The following is a 22647-nucleotide window of genomic DNA, read 5'->3' as shown; positions in this document are numbered from 1 at the left end:
CTGAACTGTCTGAGAATATTCCCAATGTCAACCCAGTTGGAGAACATTCCTGGAACATTACCAAAATTGAAATTAAATGTAACCATTTTTGACCATTTAGGAAACAATCTGTTAAAGTAATGAAATACCAAAAAAATTATGTTTTTTGTCAAGTTCCTTAAATGTGCTAAACATCATAGTATGAGTACCATAGTATGAGTCATAATACCCATAAAACCTAGCGGTCAAACAGGAAAATGGTTCCAGTCATTTTTCCAACTTTCATTTTTCCCATAGGGGATTTTAGAAATAATTCAAATACGGGCTGTGTTTTGTGTAGGTTTACTTTGGCATGACCTTTTGATAACCATGTAAGTCTCTCTCGGACAAGGTGACTTTTATCAATATATTTGCCTGTATTTACCTCCCAAATATGAAATGCTAATTAGCTGCTAATGAGGCTATCATAAAGAACTACAAATGCCATGATGATCTGGATGAGACTGACAAATCGAGGCAAAGTATCTAATGACTATCTTATGTTAGCTAAATGTTGTACATTTCTTTATATTGACAATTCTGAACAGTCTTGTGCAAGTTTTACATTGACACAGTAATGGTGTCTGCTAGAGATGACGTGCAGGAGCTTGCAGGAATTTGCATGATGTCTACTTTGATGCTAATTAGCATTTTCAAATCTGAGAGTAAATGGAGCTGAAAATATTGATAAAAGTCACCTTGTCCTAGAGAGATTTACATGACTATCAAAATGTCACGCCAGGGTAAGCCTACACGAAACACAGCCCTAAAATCTCCTGTGAGAAAAATGAATGGTGGGAAAACATTTTGAACCATTTCCCAACTCCACTGTAGGGCTCTCTGTTCCAAAGCCAAGCAACTATCCTGCACCATTTCCCAACTCCACTGTGGGGATCTATGTTCCAAAGCCAATCAACTATCCTGCACCATTTCCCAACTCCACTGTAGGGCTCTCTGTTCCAAAGCCAAGCAACTATCCTGCACCATTTCCCAACTCCACTGTAGGGCTCTATGTTCCAAAGCCAAGCAACTATCCTGCACCATTTCCCAACTCCACTGTAGGGCTCTCTGTTCCAAAGCCAAGCAACTATCCTGCACCATTTCCCAACTCCACTGTAGGGCTCTCTGTTCCAAAGCCAAGCAACTATCCTGCACCATTTCCCAACTCCACTGTAGGGCTCTATGTTCCAAAGCCAAGCAACTATCCTGCACCATTTCCCAACTCCACTGTAGGGCTCTATGTTCCAAAGCCAAGCAACTATCCTGCACCATTTCCCAACTCCACTGTAGGGCTCTATGTTCCAAAGCCAAGCAACTATCCTGCACCATTTCCCAACTCCACTGTAGGGCTCTCTGTTCCAAAGCCAAGCAACTATCCTGCACCATTTCCCAACTCCACTGTGGGGGATCTATGTTCCAAAGCCAAGTAACTATCCTGCACCATTTCCAGAAAGTTGTGGGAAAGTTTTCTGCAAAAATAATCATAGGACAGCCACGCTCTCACCAAAGCTCAAAGACACATGTGGTTCTCAGAACTTTATGCGCTAACTTGGTAATAATACAATTACTTAAACATGGCTAAATAACAAACTGTATGCAGGAGAGAGGGAGAGCAAGCGAGAGAAAGCTGTTAAGATACAAAGAGAAGCTCCAGAGTCTAATGAGCTGTCCGCGGGCCCCTCGCATCTTGTCGTCCATGTGATTGCACGGTAATTGGGTCAGTCAATAGCCCCATACGGGTGGGAGGGTGGCTGGCTGGCTGGGCTGTGCCGTGCTGTGCTGGGGAGAGCAGAGCAAAGGAGTTAAGTGCACTGTCTGATGAGAGTCCTCACCATGGTGGGAAATGTGGGCCAGAGGAGCAATGCAAAGCCCCATGGCTCACCCTACACTGGGAAAATACCAGTCACCTGATCAGTGGTGGGTGGGCGAGCCAGAGGGATACACAGAACTGGGCTAAGGGGAAAGTTGGAGTTCCAAAGTTGTGTGTTTTTTGGGGGGTTTCTTCTTTTTTTGGCTTTGTTCGACACACATAATTTCTCATATGAACATATCGGAAGCAATTGTCTCATGTCATGTAACCTCATAGCGCATAATAAGCCTGATATGTCAATGATTCAAAGTTGGCCTTCGTGAGAGTGAATTCTATGAGAGTGACCTTACTGACTAAAGTATTTGTCATCATTTAATTTTAATGAATCACACAACTGCGAGGCGTAGCTCTGTGCTTGTGGTGTACTAGTGTACGGGGGAAGGTTAAGAGGAAAGTTATTGTGGTAGATTGGCTGCTAGATTAAAGACTAGATTCAATCAGATCAAATGTTAACCGGCACAAGCCGACACCCGCATAGCTGATGTTTTGGCTGTGCCTAAGAAATCGGTGAGCAGCTGCTCTTGTGATCATTGTCACGAAGCCACACCCATCCCACTCGCGTTAGAAGGTAAGAATGAGAAAGTTTGTAGGTTGTATAAAAATAATGACGCTCAAATTGAAAGTTATTTAACCTGTCTAGGACTGGGGAACCCCTCGCCAACAGCCAATGAAATTGCAGGGCGCCAAATACAAATCAACAGAAATCTCATAAATCAATTTTCTCAAACATACAAGTATTAGGCACCATTTTAAAGATACAATTCTCGTTAATCCAGCCACAGTGTCTGAGTTCCAAAATGCTTTACAGCGAAAGCTCCACAAACGATTAAGTTAGGTTACCACCAAGCCACAGAAAAACCCAGCCATTTTTACAGCGAAAGTAAGGAGTCACAAAAACCAATACTGATGATCTTCATCAGATGACACTCATAGGACGTCATGTTTCACAATACATGTATGTTTCGTTCGATAAAGTGCATATTTATATCAGAAAATCTCATTTTACATTGGTGGGTTACATTCAGTAGTTCTAAAACATGCAGTGATTGTGCAGAGAGCCACATGAATTCACAGAAATACTCATTATAAATGTTGATGAAAATTCTAGTGTTATGCATGGAACTTTAGATACACTTTAGATACACTTCTCCTTAATGCAACCGCTGTGTCAGATTTCAAAAAGACTTTACGGAAAAAGCATCATCTGAGAACGGCGTTCAAAGCCCAAACCAGCCAGAAAAATATCCGCCATGTTGGGTTGTCAACATTATTCATAAATAGCATTATAAATATTCACTTACCTTTGATGATCTTCATCAGAATGCACTCCCAGGAATCGCAGTTCCACAATATATGCTTGTTTTGTTCGATAATGTCCATCATTTATGTCCATTTATGTCCAATAGCTTCTTTTGTTAGGGCGTTTGGTAAACAAATCCAAAAGCGCGATCTGGTCCAGTCGGACAAAAAGTTCAAAAAGTTATTACAGGTCGAAGAAACTTGTCAAACTAAGTATAGAATCAATCTTTAGGATGTTTTTATCATAAAAGTTCAATAATGTTCCAACGGGAGAATTTCACTGTCTGTAGAAAAGCCATGGAACGAGAGCTAACTCTATCGTGACCGCGTGTCATGACGCTGTGACACTCTGCCAGACCACTGACTCAAAGAGCTCTCATCCGGTCCCACTTCACAGTAAAAGCCTCATTCAAGTTTCTGAAGATGGTTGACATCTAGTGGAAGCCTTAGGAAGTGCATGACCCATATCCCACTGTGTATTCGATAGGGCTGAGTTTAAAAATTACAAACCTCAGATTTCCCACTTCCTGTTTGGAATATTTCTCCGGTTTTTGCCTGCCATATGAGTTCTGTTATACTCACAGACATCATTCAAACAGTTTTAGAAACTTCAGAGTGTTTTCTATCCAATACCAATAATAATATGCATGTATTAGCATCTGGGACTGAGTAGGAGGCAGTTCACTCTGAGCACGCTATTCATCCAAAATTGAAAATAATGCCCCCTATTATCAGCCTAATGGAGGTGTAGATTAAATCTCACATTCCAGGGTACGAACTTGTAAACATGGCTGCATGGGATTTCTCTTAATTCAACTCTGTGCAGCCAATGGCAATGTCTGCCACTTGTGGATTTGACAACTCTAACACCGCCCAAATAAATGGTATGCGGGTGTCAGCTAGCGTGGATCTGATCAATCAAATAACATTTTATTTGTCACATGCTTCGTAAATAACAGGTGTAGGTAGACTAACAGCGAAAAGCTTACTTACAGGCCCCTTTCAACAATGCAGAGAGAAAAATAAGTAAAAAATAAGTAAAAAAATAATAACACAATGAATAAATACACAATGAGTGATTACCTTGGCTGTATACACAGGTTACCAGTACCAAGTCCATGTTCAGAGGTAGGAGGTAATTGAGGTAGATACAGTGGGGAGAACAAGTATTTGATACACTGCCGATTTTGCAGGTTTTCCTACTTACAAAGCTTGTAGAGGTCTGTCATTTTTATCATAGGTACACTTCAACTGTGAGAGACGGAATCTAAAACAAAAATCCAGAAAAGCACATTGTATGATTTTTAAGTAATTAATTAGCATTTTATTGCATGGCCCCGCGGCCTTATGAATGTTAACCTGTTTAAAGGTCTTAAATAGGCTACATAGAGCGATATCACACAGTTGCCCGAAACAGCTGGTGCTCTCATGCATGGTTCAGTGTTGCTTGCCATGAAGAGAGCATAGAAGGTATTTAGCTCGTCTGGTAGGCTTGCGTTACTGGGTAGCTCACGCCTGTTTCCTTTTGTAATCTGTGAAAGTTTACAAGCTGATGAGTGTCAAAGCCGGCGTAGTAGGATTAGGTCTTAGTCCTGTATTGACGTTTTGCCTGTTTGATGGCTCGTCGGAGGTCGTGGCGTGATTTCTTATAAGCGTCCAGATTAGTATCCCACTCCTTGAAAGTGGCAGCTCTAGCCTTTAGCTCAGTGCGGATGTTGCCTGTAATCCATGGCTTCTGGTTGGGATATGTACGTTTGCTCAGTGTGGGGACATCATTGTCGATGCATTTATTAATGAAGCTGGTGACTGATGTGGTAAACGTATCCATATTATTGGGTGAATCCTGGAACATATTCTAGTCTGTGCTGGGGAACCAGTCCTGTAGTTTAGCATCTGCTTCATCTGTCCACTTCTGTATTGAGTGTGTCACTGGTACTTCCTGTTTGAGTTTTTGCTAGTAAGCAGGAATCAGGAGGGTAGCTACGGTCAGATTTGCCAAAGGGAGTGCGAGGGAGAGCCATGTATGCGTTTCTGTGTATGGAGTAAAGGGTATCTAGATTTTTCTCGCCTGTCACAGGTGACATGCTGGTAAAAATGAGGTAAAACCGATTTCAGTTTCCCTGCACTAAAATCACCGGTGACGAGAAGCATCACCTCTGGATGTGCATTTTCTTGTTAGCTTATGTTCTTATACAGCTCGTTGAGTGGCGTCTTAGTGCCAGCATTGGTTTGTGGTGGTAAATAGACAGCTACGAAGAATATAGATGAAAACTCTCTCAGTAAATAGTTTGGTCTGCAGCTTATCATGAGGTGTTCTAACCCAGGCAAGCAACAACTTGAGACTTCCTTAACATTAGAGGTTGCGCACTAGCTGTTGTTAACAAAGAGACACACCCCTCCCCTCTTCGTCTTACCCCATGCTGCCGTCCAGTCTAGACGATGCATGGAAAAACCAGCTCGAACGGAGCTCGTCCAGTTTGTTCTCTAGTGACTGTACGTCAGGGTAGCGGCGGTTAGGACCTGGCCCTAAGGTCAGAATACAGTGTTTCTGTAGAAACACCTCTGCCACACCTTCCTTTCTTTGATCTCCACCCCAAACGAATAGAGGGCGAATAGCATGCTAGGTCAGAATACGTGTAGAGAGAATAGTGCATTAATTAAAGGGAATTACGTTCTATTTACGCACACTTTAAAGTTGCACTTGGTAAACATTTCTTGACCAGGTTTAACTTTAACTGTAAAATGTTTCCTTACAAAACTAGAATCTTGGTCTGATGAGGTAACTGCCAAAATAATGGAAACACTTGAGTAAAAGGGTATACAAGGTGTATTGAAAGCAGGTGCTTCCACACAGGTGTGGTTCTTGAGTAAATTAAGAAATTAAAATCCCATCATGCTTAGGGTCATGTACAAAAATTCTGGGAAGCCCATTATTTTGTCTACCATGGCTATGACCCCCCCAGTCTTTTCTACCAAAATTAACAAAACACCAAATTGTGGAATATCTTGTAGAAGAATGGTGTTGCATCCATCCAAAAGAGTACAAAGACACTTGTAGAATCTATGTCAAGTTGATTGGAGGTTGTTCTAGCTCGTTGTGGTCCAATGCCCTATTAAGACACTTTATGTTGGTGTTTTCTGTATTTTGGCAGTTATAATACGACCGATAGTGATTTGACCAAATCAAATCGTATCGGTTGCGTGCATAATTTAGTAGGTGTTGTGGCAGGTGCCGCGAAATGCTAATGTTCCTAGTTCCTATCAATCATTGCAGTAAATGTCAACCAGCACACAGTAAGCCAAAATTTAAAAAAATGCCAAATGTAGTACAGCAGTAGATATTGAAATAGTACGTAAACATTATAAAAGTGACCCGTGCTCAATGACTATGCAGATAGTGCAGCAGTACCTAGAGCTATTCCACAATATTTGACTATTCATTTATTCATTAAAGTAGCCTATTTCAAAGTGATAAACAAATCTAATATCAGCGACTGTTCAAACAATAAACCAAACAACAAGAATACACCCAAAAATGTATAAAAAAAAAAAAATTATGTGCACGCCGAGAACTTCAAGCTTTTGATCCCCTCCACTGCGGACCCATCGATGTGGATCGGGGCGTGCGCTCTCTCTGCCACAACCATGTTTCATGAGTGTAACGGAATGGTTTTACCTCTCTGCCTGAAACATCGATTGAAAAGCAAATGTCTTCCAAAGTTTGAATTTTATGTATTCAAATCTTAAATTCATGACCTAAGATACAGTAATAATAGCTCAATGACTAAGCAACATTTACATGTCTTCGTACCTCTGCCACAATATCAAATGGGGTATGCATGCTCATAAGAGCGCTAACAATATATACTGTAAACAGCATAGCTATTGCAACATATTCTAAGTCATTGTCATGTATAAAAACTGTGACGCCCAAGGTAGGGGGATGAATTCAAGTCAGTCAAACTGATGGTCACAAGCAAGAAACAACCAGTTATAAGAAAGAAAAGTGGGTCATATAATCTGGACAAACAACTTTATTTCTGGTAATGCATCTATACACTGTACATTCAGTCACTGTGGTATATAAGCATAGCTATTTTCAAACATAATCTCATAAAGTCCTTTACTTTACAATATAGTCCGTGTCATGAGAGAGGGTGTCGATGGGGGGAGGTGGAAAAGGCGCGCTAAAACAAGGGAAAGGAAGGAATAGATAAATAAGCCAAGCTTTTTTTTCATACTATATGCGTGATTAATAAACGAGAAAGCACACATTTACCTCTTACATAAAAATATTTCTAGAATTGTAAAGTTGATATAGTATTAGCAGCAGCGTAGGGCTAAAAAGATACAAGGATGGGAAAAAAAATCTACGAGGTGACGGTAGTTCCTGTGTGACTCATTTTTACCATGGGGACACTATTTGATATTGAATATATTGTTAAAAATATATATGAACTGGTGAAAAAAAGTCATTCAATATAAAGACTCTACAGTAAAAAGAAAATATCCAAACAATGGGATAAAAACATATTTATGTAGGGTATATTCTCTAACGCACTGCAATAATGATTTTTTAAAAACATGTTCCCGGTTAAAACACAAACTCAAAAAAACAAGACAGCTATTGTGTCAGAAAAGATTTCTTTTTGAATAAGGATAAACCTTGTACATATATAATACAATATTGTAAATGAAAAATTATTTACATTTGTAAATTCTTCTTTTTTAATCTTCACACTGGCTAGTTTTGTCTATGAATATGTACTGTTATTGCTGCTTTATTGTCGTCCATTTAGGAAAATGGTTCCTGTTTAGAAAATGATAAATAATTTAACCGTTTTTTTCTTTTACTTGGGAGCGAAGCGCCAATGTCGTCATTTTCTCCCCTTTTTGTAGAAAACCATGAAAAGGAAACTACAAATATCAATTTGTTTGAGTGTAAAAACAACTATAAAATGTGCCAATTTAAGGTCTGTCAAAGTCACAAACTCAGTGTTAGTCTCTCAATAACATTGCCCTTTCTAATGTTGGTTAAGGCTTCAACATAATGCCCTCTTCACTAGTCATAGATGTCCACCTTTGGATAGGCAGACCAGATCATGTAAAACTGGTATGACATCCTTATCTACAACCAAGATTAACCGTATAATACCGCATAGCTATGGTACATACGTTTTCTGTTGATACCTAGAATTGTTTTTGACATGCATATCTCTGAAAGAGCATTTCTGAATGAATTACAGATATTATTGTTTTTTTAGCAGTTAAAAGTAATTAAATTGTTTTTTGTTGATAATGTAGAGTAAATGTAATTACTACCGTAAACTGCAATAGCTTCATCTTGTGACTTGAGCAAGGTAGTCAAGTCAGGCCTGTCGAGAGGGATAGTGCTGAGAGGAGGGAGAATGTTCTAGATACTCCCCTCGAGAGTGCAAAAAGAAAGTATCCCCTCCATTGACAGTGTCTGCACTGTGTGACAGGCTTGACATCTGCACTGTGACGGGAATGACATCCCGTGGTGGAGTTGACTCTGAGCATGTCCCTATGGGCCAGCTACAATTACTTCATCGCCAGTGTTCCTGATCTGGAAACCATCTGCCCACTTTCAGGCACTTGAGGTTGTCCAGCATTGCGTTTGAACTTGTGTTGTGTTTTGGGGTGTACTTGTGAAGTAGTTCTTCTTCTGATCTATGTAATAAACAAAGTTTAGTTTCCTTTAAAATGAGGGCTGTTTGCTGTATATTGCATAACACAATAAAACCCTTACATGTACAGTGTCAATGCCCAATAATGACTATATGTATGGTAAACCTTCTCAAATGTCATGCATATGAAAGAAAATATGAGTTTTCGATTGGAAAAACAGACAAGCAATAAGAATATCCCACGTTAAAAACAACAACAAGAACATCAACAACCAAAGGAAAATGGCATAAACACAACGTACATTCGGATTGCATTGTACCCACTGTGTATTTGGAGCATTATTAAATGTCTTTTTTAATTAATCATGAATTTCTCCCAGGTAAACATGTGAGCAATGTGTCTTCGGACTCTAACAATCACTGCTTTTCCATGACTGGTCAAACAGCTCTGTTTAACACCTTGGAACTTCGATGAATCATTGGCGTATTAATAAATACCAAAAATGTAGGAGAGATGGGCACTCGAAGACATTCTGTGTTTTGCAATCTTACGTCCCACTATCTTTCTATTTTGAGGAGTGTCAATTGATTAAACAGCCAAAGGGGGTATAATTAGTGCCAAAAAATGATTGAAATTCCATTTTTCAACAGCCCAAACTGTATCAGCAAGCAAGCGTGTACACCCCTTTTCTCTCTCATTTTATTTACAATATTTTGTCTTAAACACACGAATACATTGCATTTAAATGAGTTGCATATAATTAACAAAATGCTCACTTGGATTTATATTGTTCTTGTCATGGATATGTCCTCTCCAATGGAAGATTGAAGACAATAGTGGGAGTATAATGCATTATAACAGTATTTTGTTATGACAAAGTGCGATTTATAATTGTAACGTAAAAAAAAACATATCTATATTTACATAACATAATTTAATTAAAAATAACATTTTGTGGTTCTGGCTAAAGGTGCCACTTCCAGTCCTAAAATCATAATATTCAAATGTTTAATTTTTTTATCTTAATTTGAGCAAGTCTTGTCAACTCTCGGTAATCAAATGAAGAGGAGGAAACACAGGCAAGCTAGTTTTAACCAACAGTCCCGGGGAAACTGACAGAGGTCTGGGCTTCAGATTGCACCCAGATCCAAATTGATCACAAAGTTTATCTTTATAAGTTCTTTACAAGTTCCAAAGAGATAGAATATCTAGTCCAATGCATTCCTCCTCACCTCTCCCATAGTAAACGTTATGTATTTCTGGAGTAGTAAAAAAAAAAGAGAGATCAAACTTTTCCTCGGTGGATCGCAATGTCCTGCTCTACTCACCGACGAACCATGGTGGTACTGGTGGTAGTTTGTCTTGCTTGTTGTCTGTTAATATATTTTGTAAATCTTTTTTTAAGCTCCGATAGAACAAAGAATCAAAGATTTTTTTTTAAATATTTTTTTTATATCACTATGCACTCTTAAATAGCTTATAAAGTCATAAAATTATTTTTAACTTCTTCACGGGAAATGGAGTAGAAGTCCTGCTGGGGCACGTGGGCAGAGTCCAGTCTTCCTGCTCGGCTCGTCTGCCATTTTGAAAGCCCTCCATTTTGTTTCTAAACAGGCCAGTCTAATATCTTGTATTATTATCATGTTTTTTCCTCATAGAAAAGTCTGTATCCAAAATGCTCACCAGTTTTTGTCTCAGAGAAAATACAGGCACAACCATATTTTGTGCTATATTCTTCTTCAGATTCAATTTTCAGTTTGTGGAGGAGAGGTGCGTTTCAGTGCTTGTCCTAGTAACACATACAGAGTTTGACTTGCTTTGTTTCTTGCTCCAAGGATGCACCCAAGCACTCATACATTTTTTGTGAGGATGGATACGTGCACATATAGAGGTTCGATATATCTGCTTTTCTCTATTTTGTCTCTGTTAACTCAGTCTCTCTGGTTGGGTTGGGTGGGGTGGGCGTAGTTTTGTTTTGGGGTGCTGATGGTGGGGGATTGGAAGGGGGTTGATGGTGGAAGGGGCTAGTTGTTGGCGGGGGTATCCTTGGTTGTCTTGTCCTGCTCCTTGGGCCACAGCTGCTGCTGCAGCTCCTTAACCACTCTCTCCAGGTGCTCCCTGGCCTCCCGTTCCAGCATTAGGTCTGCCCGGAGCTGCTCGCGGTCTGCCTCGGCATGCTGGAGCTTCATTTGCAAGTCCTCGATCTGGAACAACAACAAAAAACACTATGAAGGGTTGAGCTTAGGAACCAGACAATACACCTGCTTAGTGTGTCTACTTTCAGCATTTTATGTATTTTTTTTGTTTACTACCTAATATCATCTCTTTAACTCTTAAAACTTAAATCACACACACACACACACACACAGCCAGTGTGACAGCAAGACGTCATAGCCACATCCTTCCCCCCGCCATTGCAAACCTCTAAGCCTCTCCACTTCCCGACCCAGACACACAACAGTGAACTAGCGACACAGACCCAACTTAGCTGTCTCTCCAAATACCACAAACACTATAAACATTCACTCAAGTAAAGGCTTTTAAGACAGGGCTAGAAAGCAAATTGCTCTTTTTAGAGAAACCAGGACTCAAGGCCAGTGTACTTCTCTTTTGTTTTGTCTAATCTATATTTCCCATGATGCTTAAAAGGAACTACACGTCTCTTCCTGTTTCCTCTTTAGGCTAGCACTTATCTTGTGTCTGTGCTCTTTGGGTTACACCCATATGTTTTCGACCACGCAGAAGGAAAGTTTTTTTCTTCTTACCTAGTTGACTTTGAGCGCTTAACCTTGGTGTTAGACAGAAATGCTGCAATTACTTTCAGGGATAGCCTCAGCTTCAGAGTGTTTATGTAATCGGACTACAGACACTTTGACTATGGCCTCTTCTCTGTCTGGGTTTGAGTAGCCTATGGTGTGTGTGTCCTCACCTGTGCCGAGTACTTGGCGCGCAGGCGGCCCGCCTCGCAACCCTTGTCACACACTCGGAGCTGCCGGGCCTGCTCCAGCTCCCTCTTCAGACGCATGCGTGACTCATTAGCCTCCTTCATCTTCTTCTCGCTCTCAGCACGCAAGCGCTCAATCTCCTTCCTCAGGTTCCGCTTGGCCTCCGTGGCCTCCCTGAGCTTCTCTTTCTTAGCCACCCGCAAGAACTCCAACTCCTATGGGACAAAGTTGACGTAAACATTAGGATGAGCTAACTAGCAGTAGCATTACTGAGTTACCATTAGCGTGTACAGGTTAGCAAAAGCAAATTAGCATTAGCCTACAGAGGAAGAGTTGGCATTACATGTAGTCAGGGATGCTAAACCAGACAACAAGCTAACTGTTGACATTGCACCTGAGGAAACACTGTTGAACTTTGAATCCTCTGAATCTCATAGTGAACTCCTGGTAAACAGATAAAGAGATAGCGTTAAATTATTTTATAAAAGTTCATCCAAACTAACAATGAAAGTTTAATGTAACATTAAGTCTGTTGAAAACGTTCTACTGCACAATGTACTGTGTTATAATACATACAGTTGAAGTCGGAAGTTTACATACACTTAGGTTGGTGTCATTAAAACATGTTTTTCAACCATTCCACAAATTTCTTGTTAACAAACTATAGTTTTGGCATGTCGGTTAGGATATCTACTTTGTGCATGACACAAGTCCATTTTTCCAACAATTGTTTACAGACAGATTATTTAACTTATAATTCACTGTATCACAATTCCAGAAGTTTACATACACTAAGTTGACTGTGCCTTTAAACTGCTTGGAAAATTCCAGAAAATGATGTCATGGCTTTAGAAGCTTCTGATAGGCTAATTGACGTCGTTTGAATCAATTGGAGGTTTACCTGTGGATGTATTTCAAGGACTACCTTCAAACTCTGTGCCTCTTTGCTTGACAAAAAAATACATTGTAGACCTCCACAAGTCTGGTTCATCCTTGGGAGCAATTTCCAAATGCCTGAAGGTACCACGTTCATCTGTACAAACAAGAGCACGCAAGTATAAACACCATAGGACCACGCAGACGTCATACCGCTCAGAAAGGAGACACGTTCTGTCTCCTAGAGATGAACGTACTTTGGTGCGAAAAGTGCAAATCAATCCCAGAACAACAGCAAAGGACCTTGTGAAGATGCTGGAGGAAACAGGTACAAAAGTATCTATATCCACAGTAAAATGAGTCATATAATCGACGTAACCTGAAAGGCAGCTCAGCAAGGAAGAAGCCACTGCTCCAAAACCGCCATAAAAAAGCCAGACTACGGTTTGCAACTGCACATGGGGACAAAGATTGTATTTCTGGAGAAATATCCTTTGGTCTGATGAAACAAAAATAGAACTGTTTGGCCATAATGACCGTCGTTGTGTTTGGAGGAAAACCATCCCAACCGTGAAGCACGGGGGTGGCAGCATTATGTTGTGGGGGTGCTTTGCTGTAGGAGGGACGGGTGCACTTAACAAAATAGATGGCGCCATGAGGAAAGAAAATTATGTGCATATATTGAAGCAAGATCTCAAGACATCAGTTAAAGCTTGGTCGCAAATGGGTCTTCCAAATGGACAATGACCCCAAGCATACTTCCAAAGTTGTGGCAAAATGGCTTAAGGACAACAAAGTCAAGGTATTGGAGTGGCCATCGCAAAGCCCTGACCTCAATCCTATAGAAAATAAAATCTTTATTTGTCACGTGTGCTGAATAATACAGTGAAATGCTTACTTACAGGCTCAAACTAATAGTGCAAAAAAGGTATTAGGTGAACAATAGGTAGGTAAAGAAATAAAACAACAGAAAAAAATACAGGCTATATACCTTAGCGAGGCTACATACAGACACCGGTTAGTCAGGCTGATTTAGGTAGTATGTACATGTAGATATGGGTAAAAACTTCTTCGGGCTGCAATCCCGTTACCGGGATCGATATGACAACAGCCAGTGAAAGTGCAGAGCGCCAAATTCAAACAACAGAAATTTCATAATAAAAATTCCTCAAACATACATGTATCTTACACAATTTTAACGGTAATCTCGTTGTTAATCCCACCAAAGTGTCCGAGTTCAAATAGGCTTTACAGCAAAAGCACCACAAACGGTTATGTTAGGTCACCACCAAGTCACAGAAAAATTCTGCCATTTTTCCAGCCAAAGAGAGGAGTCACACAAAGCACAAATGGAGATAAAAATTAATCACTAACCTTTGATGATCTTCATCAGATGACACTCATAGGACAAGTTACACAATACATATATGTTTTGTTCGATAAAGTGCATATTTATATAAAAAAAATCTCAGTATACATTGGCGCTTTACGCTCACTAGTTCCAAAAACATCCGGTGATGAGAGCCACATCATTTTACAGAAATACTCATTATAAATGTTGATGAAAATACAATAGTTAGACATGGAAATATAGATACGCTTCTCCTTAATGCAACCGCTGTGTCATATTTCAAAAAATCTTTACGAAAAAAGCAAACTATGCAATAATCTGAGTACAGCTTTCAGACAGCAAAGCAGCCAAAAAGATATCCGCCAATATTGGGTAGTCAACAGAAATCAGAAATAGCATTATAAATATTCCCTTACCTTTTGATGATCTTCATCAGAATGCACTTTGAGGAATCCCAGTTCCACATTAAATGTTTGATTTAGTTCGATAATGTCAATAATTGATGTACTTTTGTTAGCACATTTGGTAAACAAATCCAAAGTCATGAAGCGCGTTCCCTAGTTTTAGTCGAAATGTCAAAAGGTTCCGTTCCTGTCCGTAGAAACATGTCAAATGATGTATGGAATCAATCTTTAGAATGTTTTTATCATAAATCTTCAATAATGTTCCAACCGGAGAATTCCATTGTCTTCAGAAGTGCGATGGAACAGAGCTCCCTCTCATGTGAACGTGCATGGTCAGACCTGACTCATTCCTCTCTCATTCGGTCCCACTTCACAGTAGAATCATCAAACAAGTTTCTAAAGACGGTTGACATCTAGTGGAAGTCTTAGGAAGTGCAACATAACCAATATCCCACTGTGTATTCAATAGGGGCTGGGTTGAAAATCAACCAACCTCAGATTTCCCACTTCCTGTTTGGATTTCTTCTCAGGTTTTTGCCTGCCATCTGTTATACTCACAGACATCATTCAAACAGTTTTAGAAACTTCAGAGTGTTTTCTATCCAATACTAATAATATGCATATATTAGCAACTGGGACTGAGGAGCAGGCCGTTTACTCTGGGCACCTTTCATCCAAGCTACTCAATACTGCCCCTGCAGCCATAAGAAGTTAAAGTGACTATGCATATATGATGAACAGAGAGTAGCAGTAGCGTAAAGAGGGGTTGGCGGGTGGTAGGTGGCGGGACACAATGCAGATAGCCTGGTCAGCCAATGTGAGGGAGCAATGGTTGGTCCAATTGAGGTAGTATGTACATGAATGTATAGTTATAATGAGTATGCATATATGATAAATAGAGAGTAGCAGCAGCTATAAAAATAAAAGCGTAAAAGAGGGGTTGGGGGGACGACGACAATGCAAATAGTCCGGGTAGCCATTTGACTACCTGTTCAGGAGTTTTATGGCTTGGGGTAAAAACTGTTGAGAAGCTTTTTTGTCCTAGACTTGGCACTCTGGTACCTCTTGCCATGCCGAGCAATTGCAGTACCAGGCAGTGATGCAACCAGTATACTGGTATACATACTCTCGATGTCGCAGCTGTGGAACCTTTTGAGGATCTCAGGACCCATGCCAAATCTTTTTAGTTTCCTGAGGGGGAATAGGTGTTGTCGTGCCCTCTTCATGACTGTCTTGGTGTGTTTGGACCATTCTAGTTTGTCGTTGATGTGGACACCAAGGAACTTGAAGCTCTCAACCTGCTCCACTACAGCCCCGTCGATGAGAATGGGGGTGTGCTCGGTCCTCTTTTTCATGTAGTCCATAATAATCTCCTTTGTCTTGGTTACTTGAGGGATAGGTTGTTATTCTGGCACCACCCGGCCAGGTCTCTGACCTCCTCCCTATGGGCTGTCTCAGGTTACCTTGGCAGGTTACCTTAGTGTTCTAGGGCACAGTGACTATGGTGGTCTGCTTGAAACATGTTGGTATTACAGACTCAATCAGGGACATGTTGAAAATGTCAGTGAAGACACCTGCCAGTTGGTCAGCCGTCATCCGTCTGGCCCCGCAGGCTTGTGTATGTTGACCTGTTTAAAGGTCTTACTCACATTGGCTACGGAGAGCGTGATCACACAGTCATCCTGAACAGCTGATGCTCTCATGCATGCCTCAGTGTAGCTTGCCTCGAAGTGAGCATAGCTCGTAGCTCGTCTGGTAGGCACTGGGCAGCTCGTGGCTGGGCTACCCTTTGTAGTCTGTAATAGTTTGCAAGCCCTGCCACATAAGAAGAGCATCGGAGCCGGTGTAGTGTGATTCAACCTTAGCCCTGAATTTTTTCCCCCCAGGTTGCACATTTAACATGTTGATGGAAATTTGGTAGACTTAGTGCCAGCATCTGTCTGTGGTGGTAAATAAACATCCACGAAAAGTATAGCTGAAAACTGTGGCCTGCAATTTATCACAATATACCCTACTTCAGGCGAGCAAAATCTAGAGACTTCCTTAGATTTTGTGCACCAGCTGTTGTTTACAAATGTGCACAGACGACCCCCCCCCCCTTACCGGAGTGTGCTGTTTGTTTGTGGGAAGACCTGAAAAACCGTGTGCGAGCAAGGAGGCCTACAAACCTGACTCAGTTACACCAGCGCTGTCAGGAGGAATGGGTCCAAATTCACCCAACTTATTGTGGGAAGCTTGTGGAAGGCTACGGTTGACCCAAGTTAAACAATTTAAAGGCAATGCTACCAAATACTAATTGAGTGAATGTAAAGTTCTGATGTAGGAAATAAAATCTGAAATAAATCATTCTCTCTACTATTATTCTGACATTTCACATTCTTAAAATAAAGTGGTGATCCTAACTGACCTGAGACAGGGAATTTTTACTAGGATTAAACGTCAGGCATTGTGGAAAAAATTGAGTTTAAATGTATTTGGCTAAGGTGTATGTAAACTTCTGACTTCAACTGTAGTTGAACAAGTCAAGTGGTTTCAGTCAAGGGATGCAAAGTTAAGAACGTGTAGGCTAGCTACTGATACATTCATAGGCAGGTCACCAAATAGAGCTTTCCTCCATATACTGTACATGTACCTAGAATTCCTATTTCAATATGCCACAGCCCACAGAGTTTACTATAGGGATGGGTGAGGTCCTCTGAGTGAAGGGTTAAGGAGATGAGGGGGCGAACAGATGTGAGGTTTCCTTCCTCTTTGAAACTGAGAGACTAAGAGATTTATCTCTCTCTGTGTGTATATGTGTGTGTGTATATAGAAACACCCTTCTCATGGGAACCTAACTGCCAGGACAAGCATGTCTGTCGTCAAGCTTTGTTAGCTATTTCGTAAAAGTATGATTAAAAGGACAGAAAAAAAATCCCCCGTTCTACTTGCTCAATTTACAAAATGTCCTATTTGGTCACTTAAGTGGAACTTTTGAATAATGTTCCATGTCGGAGGATGCATGTTGTGTACCTTCACACACACACACAGTTGTCGTTTGTTTAAAAGATTGTTTCTTTCCAATACCAAAATAAAAATGGAAGTCTGCTCCGACTGCTTTTGCAGCAACATCCGTTTAAAATGTTTTTGCCAAGTCATGGTGTAAGCCGCCAGTCATCTGAGTTCTTAACATTTTGCCCTCCGTCTGGCACTTAAGAGTTTGAGGAAACTAAGACAAACTGGCATAAGAATAGGGCTAAAACCTAGACATTAGCCCTGGGAGTTGTCAGATCTTAGCCAAGGTTCCCCATCACACAGGGATAGTTCATCAACCTGTCTCTGCAATTCTATATATTTTATAAATATTAATGGATATTTGATTAAATATACACTGAGTGTACAAAACATCAGGAACACCTGCTCTTTCCATGACATAGACTGGCCAGGTGAATCCAGGTGAAAGCTATGATCTCACTTGTCAAATCCACTTCAAACAGTGTAGATGAAGGGGAGGAGACAGGTTAACGGAGGTATTTTAAGTAATTTAACAATTCAGACATGAATTGTGTATGTGTGACATTCAGAGGGTGAATGGGCAAGGCAAAAGATTTAAGTGCCTTTGAACGGGGTATGGTAGTAGGTGACAGTTTGAGTGTGTCAAGAACTGCAATGCTGCTGGGTTTTCCACGCTCAACAGCTTCCCGTGTGTATCAACAATGGTCCACCAACCAAAGGACATCCAGCAAACAACTGTGGGAAGCATTGGAGTCAACACGGGCCAGCATCCCTGTGGAATGCTTTCAACACCTTGTAGTCCATGCCCCGACGAATTGAGGCTGCTCTGGGGTCAAAAGGGGGGTGGGGTGCAATTCAATATTAGGAAGGTTTTCCTAATGTTTAGTATACTCAGGGTACATGAATTGGGATATAGGATAGTTGATTGATGGGTCTCTGTACCTGTTGGAGGCTGCGTTTGGCCTGCAGAGCTGAGCCAAGCTTTTCCTCCTGCTTCACCCGCATCTTGACGATCTCATGCAGGAACTTCTCCTTAGACTCCTTGGAGTCCAGCCCGCTGTCCAGCGCCTGCCTCAGGGTCTCCAGCTCCGACTCAAGACCCCCGGCCCCGGGTACATCGGGGGCCAACACCACTGCCACTGCTGCTGCTGCTACCCCAGTGAAAGGGCCACCCTCTGGGGTCAATACAGCCGACGTCAATGTACACACTGGGCCCTGTGCTCCAGGCGAGCTCAGGTCCTTAGCCGAGCTGGAGGAGGTGAAGGATGGGGAGGAGAGGGAGGAAAGGGACGAAGTGACTGGGGAAGGAGAGGATAGAGAGAGAGTAATGTTAAGATTTGAGTCAGAGAAAGAGGTTTTCGGCTGTTGACAAACTTAATCTTAAACATGACATGTTTCTGGGATACTCACATTCCTCTCGGCTCTCCACCTCAATCTCAACCTCTGAGTCCTCCTGTGGGGGCTTGCTGGCTGCTGCTGATGGGGGGCAGAGGGGCTCAGGGCCTGGGTGCGGGAGCTCCACGGTGGCAATCCTCTTCCGGGGCCTGGAGATGGCCACTTCTCCTGGGGCCTCTCTGGCTCTGGGGTGGAAGGTGCTGGGCACGGACGGGGACAGCGGCCCCGCCTTTGCCGGGGGGAGGGGTGTGAGGGCAACGTTTGGGGCCACGGCACTCTCCATCGTCTTGAAGTTGTAGAAGCTAAGAGGGAGAGAAAGAAAGAGAGAGGAGGATGTCAGAGGTGGTTGGTTTTTAGGTGTTTTTGGTTGGACTACAGGGAAAGAATTTAGAATGTTGCGGATGCTTTGACAATGAGCTAACAATGAGCATGCGTGATACTTTATGTCACAATCCAAAATGGGTTCAACAGCCACACGTCTAAGTGAAAAATTGTGAATGTAATGTGTGAATGTAAAGTGTGTATTATGTGCTTGTGTGTGTGTGGTGATTCACTCCGAGTGGGTGCACACGGTTGAATGTGTGTGAGTGGTGCCGTGTGGGAGGCGGCGGTACAGTCAGCACTACCCCCTGACCTCAGCCCACCCAGACAAGCCGGTGGGCCCTCCTGATCGTGAGGCATTCTGGGAGGGAGCACCTCCGTGACATGGGAATGAGCACAAAATTCCCATCCAAAATGGCTGCCGTGGTTGTGCTCTCAAAGCAACCAAACTGTTGCTGCTTTTAAACAGTTGGAATTGTTCATTGTTTTAGAGCAGGGGTGTTGAACTCATTTTGTCCCGGGGGGAGCATTCGGTCTTCACCCAAGTCCGGAGGGACGCTCTGAAAATTGGTTATATTTCCTTGCCGTTGAAACTTGGAAAAAAATTGTCTCTCTTATCCATGTGTTTTATTTAATTTTTTGCTCCCTGACTGTCAATAAATAAACTGTATGAATGTAGGTTCATTGACTGTGCACAGTGATTATTAGCGAGCTGGACAGTCAAGAAACTGTGTGAATATTGGTCCATACTCATTTCTACACAGTTTCGATTTGGTTGTAGTGATTTTAAAGTATATTGAGTCATTTTAAAGTATTTAAACTCTAACCACCCACGGGCTGGATTGAACACCCTCGCGATGTTTGATACCCCTGTTTTAGAGGCTTGGATGATTGACATGTGTTTAAAGCATGGACTTGGTGTACTATGTCGACATGTGTGTTTCTTCAGGGTAGTGTGCTGTTGTTTGTTGTTGTGCATATGTTGAGCTCACCTGTCTCTCAGTGCAGCCAGAGGGCGGTTGGGCGTCTCTTTGTCCCCAGCCGAGAGGTTAGGGGACCAGGGCCTGAAAGCCGAGGGTCTCTGTCTGGGCTGGATGCAGTTGAGCCCCGTATTGTCTGAAGCCGAGAGGGATCTTAACCAATCGGGTTGCTTCTCTTTCTCAGCGGACAGGGGCAGCGATGGGAAGTCTTCATGTTTAGACTTCTTGGCTGGGATGGGATCTGATGCCTGGGGAGGGAAAAGAAGGGAGAGAAGAGAAAAAGGCATGTAAGATAAATTGTAGGGCAATTTTAGAAGTACAAGGTCAAATCTATGTTCTATTCAGAGACCGGACGTTTCCTTTGTCCAGCGAATGGCAATTTGAGCCGCACTGCCTTGGCATCCTCAATGGCCTACCAGTCTCTAATGCCAGTGAACTGAAAATGCATCCAGAGGTATAAGATGGCTCTCACCTGTGTGTGTGTGTGCGTGCGTGCGTGAGCCCAAATCAACGATTAACTCCTCGAAACAGGTGTCACAGAAAAGGCGTCTGACAACTCGGATTATAAGTGTGTGTAAATTTAGGAGTGGTGTTGACTGTGTGTGTGTGCGTGTATTTGCTATAGTTGGGAGTGCTTGAGGGTTATTATAGTGTTAGACAACACAAGACGGAAGCCTCAACTCTCACACTGGAGCTTGCAAGCCCTTCTTAACCAGCTGGTATATTGACATACTGTATGACCCACTTATAAGTTATACAGAGACTGTTTGACTGAGGTTGAGCTTGTTTTGGTCAAACAACTATCAACAGTCACAGCTTTTGAGCAGTGGTGCAATAATGTTGACACTAAGATAGGCTACATTGCTTCAAACACTTACAGTACACACACACGCGCTCACACTCACACACAGTCTGCACACGCCAGTACTCCAGACAATTGTACTACAGTGTATTTCAGCAGAGGTGAGACATCTCTCTCTATCCCTTTCTCTCTCTCTCTTTCTCTCTCTCTCTTTCTGTCTCTGAGCTGAGGGAGTCTTTAAAAAGCAGACAAGGGCAGGTCTGTGTTCCGGACTGCCATGACCTCAGCCTCTCCAAGCTGTGGCTGTCACTAGTCTCCCCCGCCCCCCCGCAGCCCTCCTCACTGCAAGTCTCTGTCTCTCCTCTTCTTCCTTTTCTCATTCTCTCGAGCCAACCAATAAACGTAATGCTGTGTGTCCTTTACTACTATCTTGCTTGAAAAAGAGATACACATGTTTTTTGCAAATGCTAATAGTTGTACCGAGAGTGAATGACAACAGAGCATCTGGAAATGATATAGAAATGTATAATAGCTATAAAATTCCACTCCCTCATCATTAGCATCATAACACAAACCAAGCCTTATGTCACAATTGCTGATTGTAATATATTGTTGTACACAAGAACAACATTAGAGAGCCCAAATCTAGCATTCGTTATATCACACATGTGATGTTTGGCCACAGACAGACAATAGCCTATCGTTACAAAATCGACTCAAATGATTGAGAACGTGGAAATAGGAACTAGGACATAGGAAGAAAAGACACTTTGGAATATTGGGACGTGGCCAATGTCTCTGAGAGGAGCAGATGTCTTGCTTCCGTCTACCTGACCACCTAACCAGGGCTCTGCGTGTGCGTGTGTGTGCGTGTGTACGTACGTACTCTGGATGCGTGCCAAGGTCTTCCAGACAGGAAATGCTGGGGGCAGTGCTTTGTGGAAGGAAGTGAAATCTGAAGGACGGGCCGAGGTGAATCGTAACATTGCTGTCTCCCAACGTATTGCCTCACACACACCCCAACACTAACTGTGTGTGTGTCTGTACGTGTGGTGTGTCCTACACAAGGTGGGACACATCTACTTTTATTAGAAAGCCAACAGCCCTATGCTGATAAGCCACTGCGTTGCAACAGGATTGCCAATACCACCGATTATTAGAATAACTTCAGAGAGAGAAAATCTCCTGGTTTGGGCTGCAAATGTGGGGCAAGAGTACATGCTTGTATAGCAAGAGTGAGGTGGAAGAAAGGGAGGGGCAAGGCTTGTTTTTATGATCCTGTCTGGATTACACAGCATAGACAGGATGTCACACTCGAATATAAGGCCTTTGATTAGCCAAGTTGTGTGAGAGACATGCCCAGACGAGTTTCGGCTCACTGAAAATACCCGCTTTTGAAATCTCACACCTCAGTGGAGTCATAGTATCTGCACCCTCACCGCCTAGGAATAACCCGGGGTTGAGAGCGTGACAAAGCCTTTTCTCATGAGGGCTGGCTGGGTGGATGGAGGTAAGGGGGGAGAAAATAGAGAGAGAGAAGATAGGGACAGTAGTGGATAATGCTCAGCTGCCAGGAAGCTCTCCGGATGAGTGTGTGGCATGCATGTCTGCCAGCGTGTGTGTCTGCTCATGTGGGTGGGGCACGTCACACTCTGTCAGTCACGCTCAGTCAAGGTCTATGTGCCCTGTATGAAACTCTTCAAGTTCTTCTGTCTGCTAGCTATCACAGTGTGGTACACCAAT

At 42.2% G+C, this 22647-nt stretch overlaps 1 protein-coding gene across 1 annotated transcript in view; it reads right to left on the bottom strand.

The window, feature by feature from the left end:
* Positions 1-7203: 7203 nt before the first annotated feature.
* The window catches only part of skia (v-ski avian sarcoma viral oncogene homolog a), a 78389-nt gene continuing 62945 nt past the window's right edge, over positions 7204-22647 (bottom strand). Inside the window, exons 2-6 of the mRNA XM_020458855.2 lie at positions 20115-20350; positions 18817-19103; positions 18349-18704; positions 11766-11996; positions 7204-11040 (exon numbers count right to left, since the gene is read on the bottom strand). Coding sequence (XP_020314444.1) covers positions 10861-11040; positions 11766-11996; positions 18349-18704; positions 18817-19103; positions 20115-20350 — 1290 coding nt within the window. The 3' untranslated portion in view covers positions 7204-10860. The remainder of the gene's footprint in view (positions 11041-11765; positions 11997-18348; positions 18705-18816; positions 19104-20114; positions 20351-22647) is intronic.

Source organism: Oncorhynchus kisutch, linkage group LG24 (assembly GCF_002021735.2).
Source record: "Oncorhynchus kisutch isolate 150728-3 linkage group LG24, Okis_V2, whole genome shotgun sequence".
NCBI classification, from domain to species: Eukaryota; Metazoa; Chordata; class Actinopteri; order Salmoniformes; family Salmonidae; genus Oncorhynchus; species Oncorhynchus kisutch.
Note: the sequence above shows the minus strand (reverse complement) of the source record. Positions and strands in the feature narration are given on the sequence as shown.